The sequence below is a fragment of the Onychostruthus taczanowskii genome, unplaced genomic scaffold (assembly GCF_017590055.1).
Source record: "Onychostruthus taczanowskii isolate IOZ18803 unplaced genomic scaffold, ASM1759005v1 scaffold9, whole genome shotgun sequence".
NCBI lineage: Eukaryota > Metazoa > Chordata > Aves > Passeriformes > Passeridae > Onychostruthus > Onychostruthus taczanowskii.
The window spans coordinates 2,251,459-2,270,329 of NW_024506993.1; the positions used below are offsets into that span (position 1 = coordinate 2,251,459).

Consider the following 18,871-nt stretch of genomic DNA (forward strand, 5'->3'; position numbering starts at 1 on the left):
GCAAGAGGCCTGGCTGATAATCTCTACTTAGAACATCACCTTAAATTGGCATATCACATTGTACTTGCAAAAAATAAGAAAAAGCTTAAGTTAATTAAAATAAATTGATTGCCCTTCATTTACCACTGGCGTGTTTACAGTTCCCTCATCTGTGGCACCTCCTGAACTGCTCACAACATGACACAATCATTTCAAAGAGGGGGAAGTGATTATGTTATCTCACTCAGAACACAGTGCCATCATGGGAAGGTGGATTATCAGCCAAAATGGTGTGTCAGCTTCATTCCTGAGAAAGAAGAATTCTAGAGATGATTTTGCCATCAGATCTAATATCTGCTGCTCACAGTGAGCAGCTGTATTTTCTGCTTGATCATAGTTAATTTTTTTTTCAGTCTTGGCCATGTTTTCTTGATTGCTATAGAAATATCTTTGTTATTCTATTACCTATAAAGCTAAGTCAGTCTCTCAATATCATTTATTTGTGCTTCATTTAGCTCCAGGTTTTTCCCCAACATATTTAGGGCTCAGTGGCTTCAGAATCCTCTCCAGAACACTCAGGACAAGGGTTTGACAGCTCATTTCAGACCTCTCTGAGCCAATCTTCTCCAGTCTGCACATCAGGTACCTCTTGTCCAAGGTACCTTGGATCAATCCACACCCTCTTTGGATTAAGTTATTAAAGAGGGCATGAAGCACCTTTGACAAAAATTTGTGTAATTTATGATGATGATCATAAATGCAATTTAAGAATTCCATTTTTTCAAAGACTGTTTTACTGAATTTTATCAGCAGAACAATGCCCAAGGAGTGCTTTACTTAGAGTCCTCACCCATTGCTTCCCTGAGCCATCTCAGCCTCTTGCACTTGATATTTGATCGATATTATGAGAAACCTGATCTGGTTGTCATTGAAACCACAGCAAAACTTTCTTTGTTTTTCTGACTGGAAACATGGCCAGGCTCTGATGTTTGTCTTTTAATTAACAAGAGAGTTTGTTTAGAGATGAGTCTGTATGTGGCTTTATTTGATGTGGTGGTGCCTTTCCTGGGGCTCTCACAGCCACATCTCCGAGCCCTTTCCATGGGGGCCAGGGAGCAAAGCAAGAGAAGGATAAAACAGCTCTGAAGATGTCCCCAAAACAACAAAAAGTACAACTAATTAAATTACTTTAAGGCAGTGTTTAATCTTTTCAAATGGTTTGAGGTTTGTTTTCCATCTCCTTCCCTGGTGATTTCTCAGCTATTCAACATCAGTGAATCCTTTGTCCATGCTGCTCCCCAGACTGAATAAAACCCTGGTGGAAATGTCTAACCCTGACTTTTATAATCCACTTTTGCAAATTAATATCTAAACTGAGCTGTGCTTTCTGTCCAGACTGCCTGGCATTCTCTCTGCTGCTTTCAGTACACCTTCAAATAATCACTGGTCCCAAAGAAAGGATTAACCTGTCATTTCTTATTTAAATCCTTTATCAATAAATATTTGCAATTAAGACAAATGTGATAAATAAGGGATTTAATTAACAATGAAGGTTTGGTGTTCTTTTCCTTTCAGGTTGGGTTTGGCCTTTATGGTTTCTGAAGTCTTTGGAGATTATTCAGTTTCTCTTGCAATCTTTTAATCTCTTCTATATGAAATATTTAAACTTTCAACATGTAATAATTACGAATAAGATCAAGATTGGATCTTAGAGCTTCCTAAGGTAATTTCATTCATTTCAGCTAGTGATGGCCTGAGAGCATTCAAGTTACAAAATCCATATTCTCCTGTTTCCTTTAAGGCAATATTGCCTCTTCCTCTCTTATTTCAGTGTTCTTGTTATGTTTAAAACTTGCTGACTGAAAGAGCCAAATTCCACCTGCTTGATTTGCCTATAAAACCTGATTCTTTAATTTTTTTTTAATTTTTTTTTTTTATCTAGGTTTAGGAGTGACCTGAGGTCTTTGGGTTTCTGAGTCAAGTTCTAACTGGATTGTGAAAGGGCACAGAAAATTCTGTCACAGAAAATGGAACTGAGTTTCTCAAAATCCCATCCCATCCCATCCCATCCCATCCCATCCCATCCCATTATCCCATCCCATTATCCCATCCCTTCCTTCCTTCCTTCCTTCCTTCCTTCCTTCCTTCCTTCCTTCCTTCCTTCCTTCCTTCTTTTTCCTGTTTCTCATGAACTGCCTGAACACACCATTATTCCAAGATAAAACTCCTTTGATTCTCCTTTTTATCACCTCAGAACTTTTTATAGGAGATTGTGTGGATTGTTCCTCCAGCAGGAGCCTTCCTCATTCCAGCTCCGGGGCAGAAACACATCATTGAGTTTACAGAGAGTTTTAGTTCCTCCTTTACCTTCACTTCCATTTGGGGATGTAAAAACAGCAAATGTCTTCATTTTGTTCATGCCAATTTCTGCTCTGTGTAGGGCAAATTCTTCCTGATTTTGTGGCTTTATTTGAAATCCCAGCCAACATTCTGCTGTTTGATCTTTTTTTGGCCAATAAGGAGAGTAGCTGTGGTGATCCTGTCCCTGTTCCTTATCATGTGTTGTTTAATATTTGTAATTATGTGGCTTTGCAGCAGAAAATCTGATGGACAAGGCACATTCAGAACCACCAAAATGGGGTGAGGGGAACATCCTGCAAAACACTCCCTGCTTTGCTGTGGGCCTCACTCTCCCTTTGCTCAAAAAGCAGGGGGAAAATAGGAAAAAATGCCTGAAAGTTTCCTTTTTTCCCTTTTTTGGGTAAACTTTGTTTCTCCCTGCCTGGCAGGAGGCAGAAGCAGCTAATGTCTCCCTGCTGAAAGCATTAACTGATTGCATTGTTGCTTGAGCACAGCAGCTGTCCTTATACATTTAGACTCCCAGTGACAACAAAATTAAGGCAGCCTCTCCTTCTGTCAGGCAATAAAATGATTTTCTCAACTTCTTTATTTCTTCTGAGAACTTCTTAGTGCCTGCCTTTCTCTGGCTGCAGTGAGATGCTCCATCTGAACTGAGCAGAGCGAAGGAGACCTTTTACTCAGTGCTTTCCAGAAAGGAAGAACAAAAAATTAATCTGTATTCCAGAGTGCCCTGAGGGCTGATTTCCTCCACTTTTCCATTTGCTTTAGCTTGGTACATGTGGGTGGGTGTTTAATCTCATTTTTGCCACCAGTGCTCTGCTCAGTAATTGCCCGTGGCTTTCTGGTGTCTGAGGAGATGGATCTCGCTGTGACGCCCATGGAAAAGAGCAGATCTCTGCTTGGGAGCACAGAGGGGCTAAACTCTTTCATTTTGGGGTTTGGAAGGCTCCTAAGATGATAAATGAGATATCCACAAATGGCTGGCAGGCTGTGTGCCAGCGTTGGCAGCTGACCCTGGCACAGGAAGGGCTCCCAGGGCCAGCTGGAGCCAAGGCCACCTGCTCCACTCCTGCTCTCCTGAAGGAATCAGGAAGGGATCACCTGGCTTTTGGATGTCCTGCAGGGACTCTGCTGCTGCCCTGGGCTCTGTCAGACCCCACCTAACCAGGCAGGTTTGGGTTTTCTGTCAGATCTCCCTCTGGCAGCAGCGCCAGGGTCTCAGGGAGGCAGACCAGGCCAGGCTTGGGTTTTTGGAAAAATCATCTCTCCAGCATCCCACATTCCTTCCCAACACTTTTCTACCTCTGGTTTGCAAGGCCAATGGCTCACTCTGACTCACCCATAAATTTGGGCTTTTTGCATTTTGCCCTTTTTGGGTAACAATGACATGACAACACGGCCACCTTCAAAAGACAGGGAGAAGTCCTACAAAGCTTTCCCTGACAGGATCTAAGGATGACATGGAAGCAGAACTGAGAAAGAAAACAATTTTAAACTCAGTCTTTTCTTCTCTCTATGACCTATTTTGGATACTCCTCCTGCAGCAGCCAACTCACCTGCAAGGAGAGCATTGGAGGTGTCCCACTGCTGCTGAGCTGCTGATTTCTGTACTGAAGAGAGCTCTGCATTCTCAGCTGCTGATATTATGTATATTTAAACTTAAATATGCATTGTCTTTAATGGGAAAATCACCCTTCAGTGTTTTAATAACTTGTTTTTCCCAGGTCTGATTGTGTCTCTTTACAAGCAGTTGCCAGTTCCAACTCAAAAAACACCAAGTCTGCTCTAACTTAGAGACTACAGGGTAAAAACCCCACAGCACCAGGCTACATCATTCAAATTTGCCACAGCAGGATCCTTCACCTATTTTCAGAAACATTTAGTTTTATTTTTTCCTCTCCATCTGACCCTTGCAGCTCAGCATTGGTAATTAGCCCCCTGCTTCTCCCGTAGCTACTAAAAACCAGGGAAAAATAAATGTTTCCATTTGAAACCATTATTGCAAAGGCACTGCCGTGGAACACTGGAGACTCACTGCTCATGTAAAGGAGATTTTCATAAAATGACACTCAGGCATTTGGGGGTTAGCCTTCAGAATTAAGAACAGTATATTTTCTTTTCTTTTTTCTTTTTTTTAAAAGAAAATTTGAGGCAGTGCCATTTCTGTGCTTCAGAATCTGAACTGAGCTGTTAAAGTCTCACAGCTTGAGGTGCTTTCATGCTAAAATCCCTCCAACTGAAAAAACCTCTCCAATTTGAAATAATAAAAATTACTATGAATGTAAGCAACGAAAAAGTCTTTGGGAACATCATCTCTTCTGCAATGGTACCCAAAGGAAATGATGTTTATATGGAAGAATGGTCAAGCAATGATTTTCTTTTTTTAAATTGTTACTGCAGGAGACCTGCAAAACAATTTCCCATCACACGTGGTCCTAACAGTGCTTGGAGATTTTTGTAGCAGCTCTCTCCCCAAAACATCCTTCCAGTTATTCCAACTGTGCCTCTCAGATCAAACTCAAAGTTTAAGGATCCAGGAAAAGCTTGGATCAGCTGCTCAGAGCTTTCTGCAGACAGATACAATCAAGCTGAGATTTCATTTTGTCATTAAATATCCAAATCAAATCAGAATTCACCAAAGCCTCATGGCAAGTATTGCACCTTGAATCTGCCACTCTGCCTCTTGTTCAGTCTATGGATTTAAATTTAAAGCCTGTTTTCTTCCTTCTGCAAGGGACATATTAGAACAGATGTTATTGACTGAGATCCTAATCCCACAGTGACACTGTGGCCAACTCATCCAATTTTCTTATGAAATTTGATGGTTTTCTTTCAGCTTCAGCTGCTTGTATCAACCACTTGTTTAAGGAGCTCAGCTTTTCATTCATTTCAAGGAGATTTCTGACAGGCAGGATTGAGGGCTGGGCTTCACACTGAAGGTTTAAAAAGTCCACATGTCCAAACATCAAAATTATTGCCTGTTTTGGGTAGTAATTGTGATTTTTTTTTAATGCTTTCACCCAGAAATAAAGGGGTGTGCTCAGTGACAGTGTGGTGCTTGCTGGATGGGCTGAGGAAGAGCAGCACAGCTCTGACAGCAAAGATGGGAGTTAATTCTTGGAGGAGACTGAAACAACAACCAGAAATCATGATGGAGCAGCTCTGCTGGGAGGAAAGGCTGGCACAGCTGGCATTGTTCCTCTGCAGAGGAGAAGCTTTGGGCTAAGCTCAGGGTGGCCTTTCAGGGCCTGAAGGAGACACAATAAAGATGGAAAGAGACAATTTATAAGGGATGGAGTGATGTGAACACAAGAAAGATGGAAAGAGACAATTTATAAGGGATGGAGTGATGTGACAAGGGGGAATGGCTTCAAACTGACAGGGCGTGGGTTCAGATGGGATATTGGGAATAAATCCCTCCCTGGGAGGGTGGGCAGGCCCTGGCCCAGGGTGCCCAGAGCAGCTGTGGCTGCCCCTGGATCCCCGGCAGTGCCCAATGCCAGGTTGGACACTGGGGCTGGAGCAGCCTGGGACAGTGGGAGGTGTCCCTGCCATGGCAGGGGTGGCACTGGATGGGATTTAAGGTCCCTTCCCAACCGAAACAGTGCCACAATCCCAAAATTTTACCATGTCCATGGCTTAGCCTGAAGACTCCTGTTTCCTCATTTCTCCCTTTTACACATTGGATTTTCAGAGACAAACCCAGAACTAACATCTCTTTGTGTGTTTCATCAGTTCCCCTTTTCCCATAAAGGTTTTATTTACTCCACTCCTGACTCGATGCTACTCTGCCTCAGAAATTCTCCTCAACTTTGACTTTTCTTGCAGCACAAAGACAGCGGGAGAGCCCTTACAGACATCATCAAAATCTTTATTTTCATGCCTTCCAAAGACCCTGGAAATAGATACTACACATCACTGTAAATAGTATTTCTCTTAATGCAATGATCTCGTTCTAATCTTCCAGTGGTGTGAATACGCCTAGAGAGATGGATGCTAAATAAATTAAAATGAGCTAAGAGAAGATGCTTCATAACCCTGGAAATATTGCAAGCATTATTTAAAGTAGTTAATATTTTTACTGCCTCGTGAATGCTAATCTCTGTGAAATCTCAGGTACCAAATATAGTTTTAATTCTCAATTTTAGTTCTCGCAAACTGGAACTGTAAATTAATTTCAACACTATAAAAAGTAATAGAGACGTTTATTTTCTTAAGCAATCTGCCTCATTCAGCTGCAGACTGGGTCTGAATTAATGGTCCTGGCATGCTGAATACAAAATTAGTGATAATGTGAAATGCACGTAATGATAATATCTGCTACAAGAGTTATAATGCAGGGGTCCAAATTTTTTCTCATTAATCTTCTCCATTACTATTAAAAAAATTATATTGAGCATCCTCTCTGGCACTTGAGTGCTTTTATGGGGGTTTCTTTATAAGAAATGGTTCCTTTTGCAGGATGAGCATAGCCTGAGCATGCTTTAATCTTTTGGGGATGTTTTAAATGTAGAATTAAGGTGCCTGTTGCATTTCAATAATCCAATGTCAGGACAAGATAAAACTTTGGAAAGTCACTGGATGTGGCTGCAAAATTCAGTCTGGGGAAAGAAAAGGAGTTCCTCAACAGTTTTTTTACTCAGAAAAATTGGAAAGAACAGGGATCCCCAGCCAAACCCCCGTGCAGCTCAGTGACAGCACCCACCTTCCCTGGCCCACCTTGGATAATGGATAATCCTTGGATTATGGACTGAGAGTTTGTATGGAGCTGCAGGAATGCTTGCAGAAGTGCCAGGACAAGAGGTGAGAAGCAGAGAAGTCCACAGGGGATGAAGATGTGAGCAGGAAAGGAAGTGAAGAGAATCAGAGGCTGTGGGAAGTACATGTGAAGAAAAAGTGGCTTCCAGTGATCCTGTTGTGCATCAGAAACCAAATAAAAACCTTTTTATTTCCTGTTTCATTTTACTTATTTTGTCTTCCACACTTCCTCTGAGGGATAGGGCATTGCCAAAGAGATTCAGTGTTTGGTTTCTGTCCCAGCAGGAGCACAAGACTCCACCGTCCCTTGACTCAAATCCTGTTTATTAATGAGTTTTACTGCAGCCATGGGGTTTGTCTCAGTGTAGCTCTGCCAGTGTCCAGGTGGGACTGGGGGGGTTGGACCTGTGCAGAGCTGGTGGAGGGGGTGGGATCAGGAGCCCAGATCCCCCCAGGGAGGGCTCAGCCCTTCCCCAGGCCCTTTGTGCTCTGGGGTTGTTTGGAAGCTGTTCCAGCCAGGCTGTGACCCTCTCGGTGCTTGTGGCATTAAACAAAACTCCCAGCAAAGAGCAGAGCAGGAACAAACCTCTGCTCCAGCCCTGAAGGTGAGCTGCCTGAACCCGAGAGTGTGCAGAGAATCCCAGCACCACTGAGGCTGGAAAAGCCCTCCAGGATCGCCGAGTCCAACCTGTGCCCAATCCTTGGGTCATTCCCGGGACACCTCCAGGGATGGGCACTCCAAACCTCCCTGACCGGACCCTGACCATCCTTTCCATGGGGAAATTCCTCCCGATGTCCAAACTGAGCCTCCCCTGGTGCAGCTTGTGGCCATTTCCTCTGGTCCTGCCTCTTGTTCCCTGGGAGAAGAGTCTGATCCCCATCTTATTTCATTTTTTCTTGCTGTGGGAGCAACTGATAGCCCAGAAAAAAAATCCAGGGATGGTGCTGGGGAGACTGGGTTGGAAGTGGGGACAGCTGCCTGATGCAGTGGTGGCACCTTCTGCCTGGAACACAGTGCCTTCCAAAGGGTTTTGTACCTTATGTGGTGAAAGTGAAATATTTTGGGCTCAGCAGCATTTATTTTGTTTTCTTTCCTTTGGACTAACGAGCCTGAGTCAGGAAACCATGCAGGGAAAATCAGTATGCAGAGTGCAAGCATCAATTTAAATCTACAAAGTTGCAGTGGGCTATATAAAGATTTATTAATCAAAACATTTGCAAAATATTGACTGTGCACGTACGCTGTGAGGCCTGAGAGATCATCTGCAAAGCAAAGCTTGAATTAATCACTTCTTCTCATCCATTAATCTTTAAAGAATTAAAAAATTATGTAGCAGATATTTGTGGGTATTTTGCGAACTAATTTCATTCTCTAATTTCAAATTTTTTCCACTCAACAGTTGTTGTGTAGAGGAAGGAAACAACAGCTCAGGGCAATCAGCCAAATTTTGGCTCCCAGAACAGGGGGTGTTTTGGAGAAGGATATTCCTGGATCCTCCCCATCCTGAGGGGACGAGTCCAGAGCCCAAAATTCCTTAGAGACAAAGCACAACCAAGGGCATTTTGGTGCCTCTTTTGGCTTAAACAGGTCTGCAAAACACGGATCTGGGGAAATCTGGATTGAAGGATCTGGCAGCCCCTGCTGTCTGCAAAAATAGGTGTATTGCAAGGGAAAAAGAGAAGAAAATGTGGTTTTGTTGGAGGAAAAAACCCTTCATGTTTTAGTATCCAACCAAAGAATGCCAATGGATGCACTTGCCCACCTTGAATGGTGCTGAAAGCCTTGGCAGCCCGAGGATGTCACAGGGATTAAAACCCAAAGGCATCATTTGGGCTGGGCTCTTGAATTTTCTGAAAGGCCCAGGAAGGTACCAGCACAGCCCAGAGTGCCCATCAATCAATAAATGCTGGCAGCCTTGTTTTACTGGAAGTTGTCAAGTGCCACAAAGCAGCCCTGTTGTAGTTGATGGCTTTAATTTAACGAAAATAATCAATTTGTAGGGCTGGCATGATAGGGAGCAACAGCCATTATTTTATTTCAGGTGTTTCTTTGAGTGGGTTTATGAAGATGTTTTCTAAACAAGATTTTAAAGTGCAAGGCATGTTGTTATTTCATTTCCTCCAACAACCAGTAAGTGAGAGAGCCAGGGCTGTATTTATAGCAGGGTGTGTTTATGGAGGAAACCTTGCAGTAGCTGGAGGAAGGAACACACAGCTCCTAATGCAGAGGAATGACTGGGAGCTGCTGCTTAGGAGTGTGGTGCCAGAGCTGAATTAAATCAATTATTAATAGATAAATTATTACATTTTTAATATTATGTTATATTGTTACATTATATTAATTATATTATATTATATTATATCATATTATATTATATTATGTTCTATTATTATATTATATTTATATTTATTATAGTACATTTATTATATTATATGACATTTATTTATTATAATATATATTTTTATATATTATATTTAGTATAATGCATTATATTATCATATAATATCTAATATATAATGATATTATATATTATATATTTGAGAGTATATTAATATATAAATTATTACATTATATGATTAGATAAATTATTCTGGCCCCTAATAGATAGCAATGTCTGTGCTCTACCCTGCCTCTAGGGCAGGATTCCTCCTGTGATTCCCTTTTTCAGGCAGCGAGGGAAAATCAGAATGTGATGTTATTTTCATTACACACCTCTCCATTTCCTGCTCCTCATGTCTATATACACATTTCCGAGTTTGCATGTATCTATAGTTCATATATATATAGGAAAGATCACTTATTTGACAACTTTTTATTTTATTTTCACGCTTTTATTCTGAATTTCCTTTTTGCTAAGTGCACTCTGTGTGGGCCAATGTTGGAGGTGGTTGTGCTCCACACCTTGCCCCAGCTGCTCCTGGGCAGCAGGGGGGACAGAAACTGGGGAAAAATTGGGGAGAAATTTCATTCCTTGGGGACAGAAATTCCTCCTGAGCAGAACAGTGGGAATGTAAACCCCTAACCCTACTGTAAATCCATGGCTTGATGGAATAAACTTCACATTTTACCAAAATCACAGCACCAGAGCACAGCTCTCTCTTCCAACTTGTGATTCTTGGGTACTGGGAGCCAAGTGTGTGCACATTAAATGGGAGAAAAGGTTTATTTTACAAGTCAGACTTTAAGAGGAACTTTAAAAGCCTTGTGAAACTAAATGGCCTGGGAGAATTTTTCTGTTAGAGAGTATTTCTGAAGTGCAGCAGTGTGGGTTTTCATGGGTGTTTTCTGTAGGAGCTGTTTGTTGATCTGTGTTAATTTTATTTTTCATATTTCACTAGAAAATGCAAATACATAAATATATAAATATATGTCTTTAAAAATACGGATATAGCAATACTGACTTGTGAACTGCAAGCAGCACAGATTCAGTTCAATTAAATAAAAATGTTTCACCCTCTAGAAGGGAACTGGAGGTTTGAAGGGCTGGGGGGAGGATGCAGCTCTGGTACTTGTTCAAAAGTGGAATTTCCTTGGCCTGATGGAGCAGTTCCACCAGGAGAACAGCTCAGAGCTGATGTGATTCCCAGCCAAATGTTTCAGGAGCACAGGGCTCTTCCCCCAAACTGGGAAAACCTTGGAACAGCCAGGATCAGTGGTGTTATATTCACTTTATGGCGCTGCAAAGCCCCAGCTGCAGGGAGCACCTTCCCTAACCCAGCAGGATGAGCCCCATTCCATCCCTGAGCCCTTCCCCGGAGCCCACCTGAGGCTCCTACACCTGGGGAAGGGGACAGTGACATTTAGGAGCAGCAGAAAGCTCCAAAAAATATGTTCAGGCATTAAATGAGGAGAAGGAGGAGCAGGTTAATTCTCCTCCTCCAAATCCAAATTCCTGCCCGCCTTTTTCCGATCCCGGCCTTCCAGCTTCTCACCTGCCTAAGGCTGGGGCTGGGCTTAGCCCAGGCAGGGAAACAACAGAGGGGTTAAGCTTGGAACTTCTTCCCTCTGCTCTGCAGCAGCGTTTGTCTCCTACTTTTCTCTGCTGGAAGCAGGAATACAAAAAAAAGTACTTCTAGCTCAGCCAGTGGATGATTTTTATCAGCTCATTTTAGTCAATAAAGAAAGAAGTCAATCACTCCTGGAAAATAGCACTTTCCAGTGCTGTATAAACCTGGCCAGTACAATTGCAGAATAAATCAATAACTGCATTAATCAATACGATGTAAACTGCTGATCTCTGTGGATAAATTGTACCGGTGTAAGAAGGCTTTCAAATAAATTCTAAACCCACTCAAACTGCACAGGCTTTGAATCTGCTGAGGGCACTGGGACCCAGGGAAGATTTGTGCTGTTGCTCTTTAAAATCTCTGGGACAGCAGGGCTGCAGAATAATGTAATTAAATCATGGAAGCAGAGCTCCCACTGCAGTGAGAGCTCCAGAAAAGATCCCTGCACTCAAATTGGCCAGGAAAGGGGGATTTCAGGGTGAATAGGGTGTGAGGCCCTGGCACAGGGTGCCCAGAGCAGCTGTGGCTGCCCCTGGATCCCTGGCAGTGCCCAAGGCCAGGCTGGACACTGGGGCTGGAGCAGCCTGGGACTGTGGGAGGTGGCCCTGCCATGGCAGGAATGGAAATGGATGGGATTTAAGGTCCCTCCCATTCCATGATTTCCATTATTCCTGTTTCTGAGATTCTAAGAACAATTTGGATGCACAGAGAAGGGAAAGCTGCTCCTCCACCTGGATATTTGACAGCCCCAAGAGCTGGAGGAGGTTTGGCCTCTCCAGGCGCCTCCATTTTTTATCAAACCCTGCATTCGAGCACCTCCGTTTTTATTTAATTTCTTATCATAACAGTGACCCATTTCAAGGCTACTGGCAGAGCCTGTGGATGGTTTCAAAGGGAAAAATTGGATTATACCTGAGGAGATGCAGAGGGGTGTGACTGGGAATGTGGCTGGAAAACCAACGCAAGGATAAAAAAGCACATGAGTGAGGAAAGTTTGTGTTGGACATTTCCTTGAAGGCATCTGGAAAAAAGCAATTGTTAGGAGGTGATGACTCAAGTGCAACAATTCCATCTATCTTATTGGAATATCAAGATTCCTGTCATAGATACATATATATATATATATATATATATATATATATATATACACATAATAATAATACATATATAAAATATGTATGTATTATTATTTGGGATACCAGCATCGTGGACAGCACCTCACAAAAATCTTCTGCTCTTCTGGGATCCCTTAGCATTTCAGAATAATTCCAGTTCATTCCATAAAGATGACAAACATTTGTAGCTGCTTTTCAGTATTGAAATATATTAGTGTCTATAAAATAGGTTAAGCAAAGAAACAATGCACACCAGTATGATTAATATGACATTTTAATTGCTATGTCAGACCTATTTTCAAGTATTTAGTGCTAGGAACTGACAAAAGAAGTTCCTAATAAAAAAGCCTGAATGATTGAAGCTATTTAGAGGCTCTCATTGTACTGTGCTGTCAAAATGTCCAACTGACCTTTTCCTCATGGTAAATTTTTCCAGGGAAGATTTTATACAGGCTATTTTAATAGTGCTGATTGGCCACCCTCTCCCCCAGTTTTTAGATTAGATAATGGTCAGAGTGAGAGAAATGTCACATCCTTACCTAGACTCTGGATTTGGCCAGGGGCATTCTGTGTGAAGTGCATGGAACCTCATTTAAATTTTTAGGTGGATTTTTCTGAACGCATCATTTGCCATTATTTTATATTTGCAGGTCAGAGCAATCCTGGAGGTGTTGTCCCTCCCATAAATTCAGCCAGGAGCAGAAAGAGCATATGGAAAATAGCTCAGTGGAGGGAGGCTGGGCCACTCCTTGGCAGGAATGATGCACAGCTTGGGGGGAGTCCTGCTGTATCTGTACCTGGGAGAGCTCAGCTTCCGTGTGGGAATGACTCTGTTACTGCCCCCAGAGCTCAACCCACTCATTCCCAAGGCCAGCACACCCCTGGAAATGTCCAAGGCCAGGTGAACAGGGCTTGGGACACCCTGGGACAGAGGGAGGTGTCCCTGCCATGGCAGGGGTGGCACTGGATGGCATTTAAGGTCCCTCCCAACCCAACCCATTCTGGGATTCTGTGCCTCCATGACATTGTGGCTACACCTGCAGAGGGACCTGAATCCTCATTTCTGGGAGCACTGAGATGCAGCAGCCCTTGGGCACGTTCAGGGCAATTCTGGGGGCTGGTGTTTTGGAAATATCAGTGCTGGAGGGGAATAAATCAGACATGGGAGGATAGAAATTACCTTAGAGTAGAAATTAATTCCAGATTTAGATGAAGTGTGCTGTTTTAACTTGTTTAACTGTAACTTGCTGTGCTCACAAACTCTTGCAGAGACGGACAAAAGAATGCAAGGATAAGATGATATAAAAGGAATAAGAGGAGTTTTCCACCCCTACCCTCACAATAAACCACGCTGGTTTATTCAAGCTCTGACATCTTTCGAGCAGGGAAACCAAAACCATTGGTTTATTCAAGATCTCACATCTTCTGTGCTCCCTGAGCAGGCAAAAATCCATGGAGGGGAGCACAGAGGGAGCCCTGCCACCCCCCAGAGCACCCCAGTGAGTCCCCAAACCCCTGTGAGCAGATGAATCCCCTCCTCCCCACGGGCCCTGTGGGGAATTCTCCACCACTGAAGCACAGGCTGATATTAATAAAACCTTTTTTGCACATTTACAACACATTTGTTCATGGATGTGATTTAGAGCTCGGTGTCAAGGCGTCAGCAGGGCTGCATTCCAACAACCCACAGAAAACAGGGAGTTTCTGCACTCTGGGATAATGTTGATTTAGGGGCTGGTGCAATAACACACATGGGCTATTTTATTTCATTTCTTGGCATTCCTATTCAAAAATTGCCCTATAAAGAAGGGAGAAGGTGTTAAATAAAGTTTAAATGCTCGTAAATCATAAAGAAGCATTGTGCTCGGAGTGAACGGAAACATTTGGAGAGGCTCAAAATTGCTTTTTTCATGGAGAAATATTTTGTTGATGTGTTAAATTCAAAATGAAAATCCCTGACTGTGAGTCTCTTTCATGTTTTGGTACTTTGCTTAGGTTATCAAAAGAAAATAGGTATTATTTTTCCAGCTGTCTCAAAACTTTGGCTGGTCTGTGATTTTCTCTAAAATCTTCTAAGTCTGGGCCCAAAATTCCCTTTACTGGGCACCTTTAAATGGGGTTTTTAATTCAGGTTCTGGGCTGTTAAAAATCAGGAGCACTGCAGAGTTTTTCTATTGTTTTCATTTCAACTTCTGGTTTTAGGGGATTTGTGCTGTTCCTATTTCCAAAGTTTTTCCTGCAACTCTAAGTGACAAAATTCTTTTTGACCCTTTCTCTTTTCTTTTTAATGAAAGCTGCCAGCCATGTGAACTCTTTCCATTTCAGCATCAGCTGCTTTAATAACACTTTCACATAAAAAGAGCTGGACTTTCAGTGCTTTGGGCAGCTCAGGCTCAATTTGTCCTGGTGAAACACCAACAAAAGGACTGGGGAGCTGAAGAGGAAAAAATGAACCTGCACAAGTTCTGCAGTGATTTAGGGAGGATGGGAGGAGCTGGATTTAAAGTTTTTTTCTCCTTTAGACTTCTCAGTTTTGCTCCTGAGGCAGAATATTCACCCTGCAACTCCAGCTCCAAGGGAATTCAGCAGGGGAACATATTCCTGGGATTCCTCAGTTGTCCCTTTTTAAAAAGGGCTGCTCCCCTGGGGGTGACAAAGTGGAGAAATGCTGAGGTTAATGAGCCTGATTTGGATCTTCTACAGCAAGAAAAGAACATCATTGCTGCACAAAAGTGAGAAGAAATCTGAAGAAGTGATTCATTGTTTACTTCCACTGCAAGGAAAAAATGTTTTTACTTCATTAAGGTATTATCAGGATTTTCTATAGCACATTCATTTCTTTCTAAATCATTCTCCTCTTTTGAAAGCTGTGTTAAACCTCTTCCTAATAACTCCTGTGATTAGGAACTTTGTAGAAATCCCAGAGGACAGACTTCTAAAAGTGACATTTTATTTCCAGAGCCTCCCTGTAATTAAGCATCGCTCAGACATTCTATTGAGCTGTAACTGCTCTGCAGAAAATCTCTTTTCACTTGAATAAAAGGATGTTTTGGTTAAAGCTAGCAGAGAATTACATTTATGTTATGAAGTATAAGAAATTCAGATTCAGTTTAATGAAGGGAAATAAAAGGAACCTGTTGTTTAATGGGCACAGGTCTGGGAGCAAGCAGAGGTCCTGCTGGACACCTGCTGGGAAGGGATGATGCAAAAAACTCTCTCAAAACCAAATAGGACTGACCTCTAGAAAATGTTTTATTGAATGCAGTCTGGGGGTTATTAAATATCACCAGCTGGAAGAGATCTTTAATGTCCCTTTCAACCTAAACCATTCCATGATCCTGTGAAGAGTTATTTGCTTGGACATCAATCTCTACCATGTGGTTTTGCAAAGATTTTATCATTTTTGATTTTATTTTCTGCCAGTCCAGCCTGTGGGGTCAGTGAGGAATCAGAGAGTCAGAGAAAGGTTTGGCTTGGCAGGGACCTCGAGGAGGTTTCTTTATGAATTCCCATTGCCATGCCCATGGATAACCAACATGGTTTAATGTGTTCTTTGAAGGATTTCCATGCACAGCTGAACTTCTTTTACTCATTCATGTGCTGACACATCCTCACTCCCATTCCAACAGTCCCCGTTATAAAAGTATTTGGGGTATTTGGTTATCTTGTAGTTGTAAATGTTTACAAAGATGTCACAACGTGGATCTGACAGTGGGGAAAAGAAAATAAACTTCAGAGAAAAGTAAGAAGGAAGAAAAGATTTCCCAGTAATGGCATCAGGCAAAAAAACACCTTTTATCAGATGTAGTTCAAGCTGGCAGGAGCGTGGTTTCAAGTGTTGAGCTGCATCTCCTGACTTGAAAGCCAAGCTCTGGTATTTAATTTGTCATTCTGGAGACTCAGGAGATTGAAGGGCTTAATTAGCTGCTTTTATTTATATTTCAAGATGATGAAAATCAATGTTCTTCTCATTTACCTTCATGCCCAACTCAAAGATGAATCTACACTTTCAAGCTACAGCAAAGAATAACAAAATCAGGAGAGACCAACTAATCCTGCTTAGTGACAGCTAGATTTCCGTTTCCCTCAGAAAATATTCAGTATCTCTGGAAGTTCTGTTGATCAGAACAGTCTTTGCATGAAAAAGTCCTTCAAAATGGATTTGAGAATATGTGAAGAATTTGATGGTATAAAAGGTGCTGCTCTTTCAGCTCTGGTTCAAGGCCTGCTGATGCCACTGAAAGTTTTTCTGTGGAATTCACTGGGCTTTGGGTTGGTCCATAGGAGTCTCCTTTTATTTTATTTAAGTTCCCCTTTTCTACAGAAAATAGCACAGGGCACTTCAAATAGTGTGTTTTACGACACCTCGTAATACAGACAAGTGCAAAAAGTAAACAAATAGCTTTTTTTTAATTGAAAGTGGGTTTTTTAACAGGATACACCAAAGAACATGAGATAAATAATATCCACATCACAAGAGTTTTAAATCCCTGCTCCCCTCTGTGGCATCAGCCTGCACAGGTTGACATTCCATTAAAATGCTGTTCCAATAACAACTACTTGGAGAAAATTTGAGACCACCCACGTGTCAATCCCAAATTAGGTTTGGCATCACTCTGTTTAATTAATGCATGTTGATTTACCCCTTCATTTCCAAGCCTATTTTTAAAAATTCATGGAATATTGATGCCTAATATTTTCTTCATGACAGACCACTTCCACCGCCCTCCCCCTCCCCAGTGTTGATTTTTCTCAGGAATGTTGGTTATGGTGAAGAATTAAGATAAAATCTACACTTTTTATTTTTAGAAGTCCATGGCAGAGCATTGCTGGAACCAGCAAGGAAAAGGGTTTAGAAGAACAGAACTCAACAGGAGGATCCCAGATGCCAATGTATGGTTTATCCTTTGGGATAATTTCATTGCTCCAGAGCTTAAACCTGTAACAGTATAAACAGACAGAGGTAATCTGTGTCAAAAATTAGTTTTTCTTTGCATTTTAGCTTAACAGCAATCTCTGTTCTCTTTTCAAGATGAAACATTACCTACAAATGTTTTTTCTATGTATTTGTTTATTAAGCTGTAGTGGCCATTTCGTGGGGCAGGGTTTTGGATCCACATCTCACCTCTCCTGTGAGTATCTTCTTCAAGAGGGTTTTTGACTATTTTGTTGCAAAACAGACTATGATATATAAATATAAAAATGCTCCCTTTTCTCTGAAGAATAAGTTATTTATGAGAGCAGAGGCTGCACCCTGGGCCAGCCCAGCACAGCCATGGGACAGGGCTGAGACCTCTGTCCTAGCAGCAGATTTAGGGCCACATGATGTGTGAGAATTCTGACTTTCCCAAGAAATCTTATCCCTGTGTTCTTCCCTGAGCTCTGCATGCCAGGGCAGTGGAGACCTGCACTAAAAATAAGGTGTGGAGCAAAACCCTTTCTCCTCTAATGAATGTCAGAATGTCAGAGACAAATTTATGGGAGCCAGCACCAAAAAGCACCAGGAGGGAGGACACCTATGGCAAGGGACAATCTGAGAATCTGTTGTGCTTAGAGGCACAGATTTCTTCTTATGCAACAGCATTCAGAGGGGGAAAAAAATTCTCTCACTTACTCGATATTTTTGGAATCCTAATTTCCTCACTGCTGCTGCCATCGCCACCATCGCTGACGGTTCTTATCTCGATGAGATAATCTTCTTCAAACGGGACCAGAAGTTCAGCTGAAGTGTTGTTTGTCTCCAGGATATGGGCTTTGCTCTGCCTGTTCTGTCTGTACAGAATCTAAGCAGAAAGGGATTGGAAAACAAGAGTTATTTCGTTTCAAGTTTTAATGTGGTTTTTTTTTTGGGGGGGGCTGAGAGATTCTTCTGTTGTGTCCCAAAGTTTTCCAAGCACTCTCAGCATGCTGCAGGATGTTAAAAGCAATTTAAACAGGGGAATAAATTCTGCAGGATTTTGGGGTGGGTACCACAGCAGGTGGTTTCCTAGAACTCGAGGATAATCAAAGAATTCTGCACTGCAATCAAACTTTAAAATAAGTTTTTATTTCCTTTTAAAGCAGATTTATGGGAGTGCTTTTTGGTTCATACATAGATCTTTGTGTGAGTATCTTTCAGTCTCTTTTTTAAAGGTGCATTTATGAGCTGCCAGAGAGTGAGAATGTTTAAATGTGGTTTATGACTGCCTTTAATGCTTCAAAGACTGTTCTCTATTCCTTATATATTTGTGAAACTACTTCCCTGGAGATATGAAAGCAAGAAACTTTAGGTAAGTAATATTACAAGGGAACAAGAGAAATACAGGATTGGGGACAGAAAATCACTCTGTTGGGATAAAGAAGTTCTCCTCTGAATGAGTATTTGTATAAACATCAGCCAACCATCCCAATAAACCCAGAAAAATCAGTGTTCCAGGTAATGAGCACTCACTTTCCCCCAAATCTCTGTACCTGTATTGTAGCAAAAATATCTGATTAATGAGATAAAGAAATCACTTACTTTGTAGCCCAACACCTCAGATTCATTCTCCATTGTTTTCACATGCTCCCAGTTTAGGCAGATTTTGGAATTTGTCAGCTTCCAGGCGATGTTCGCTGGAGGTTGACTTGGTGCTTTAGAAAAAATACAAAGGATTATGATAATAACAAGA

General features: G+C 41.9%; 1 protein-coding gene across 1 annotated transcript in view; it reads right to left on the bottom strand.

Moving 5' to 3' along the window:
- Positions 1–17,026: 17,026 nt before the first annotated feature.
- Positions 17,027–18,871, bottom strand: part of LOC121347251 (contactin-6-like) — an 81,730-nt gene continuing 79,885 nt past the window's right edge. Inside the window, exons 19-21 of the mRNA XM_041425783.1 lie at positions 18,721–18,833; positions 17,836–18,004; positions 17,027–17,160 (exon numbers count right to left, since the gene is read on the bottom strand). Coding sequence (XP_041281717.1) covers positions 17,027–17,160; positions 17,836–18,004; positions 18,721–18,833 — 416 coding nt within the window. The remainder of the gene's footprint in view (positions 17,161–17,835; positions 18,005–18,720; positions 18,834–18,871) is intronic.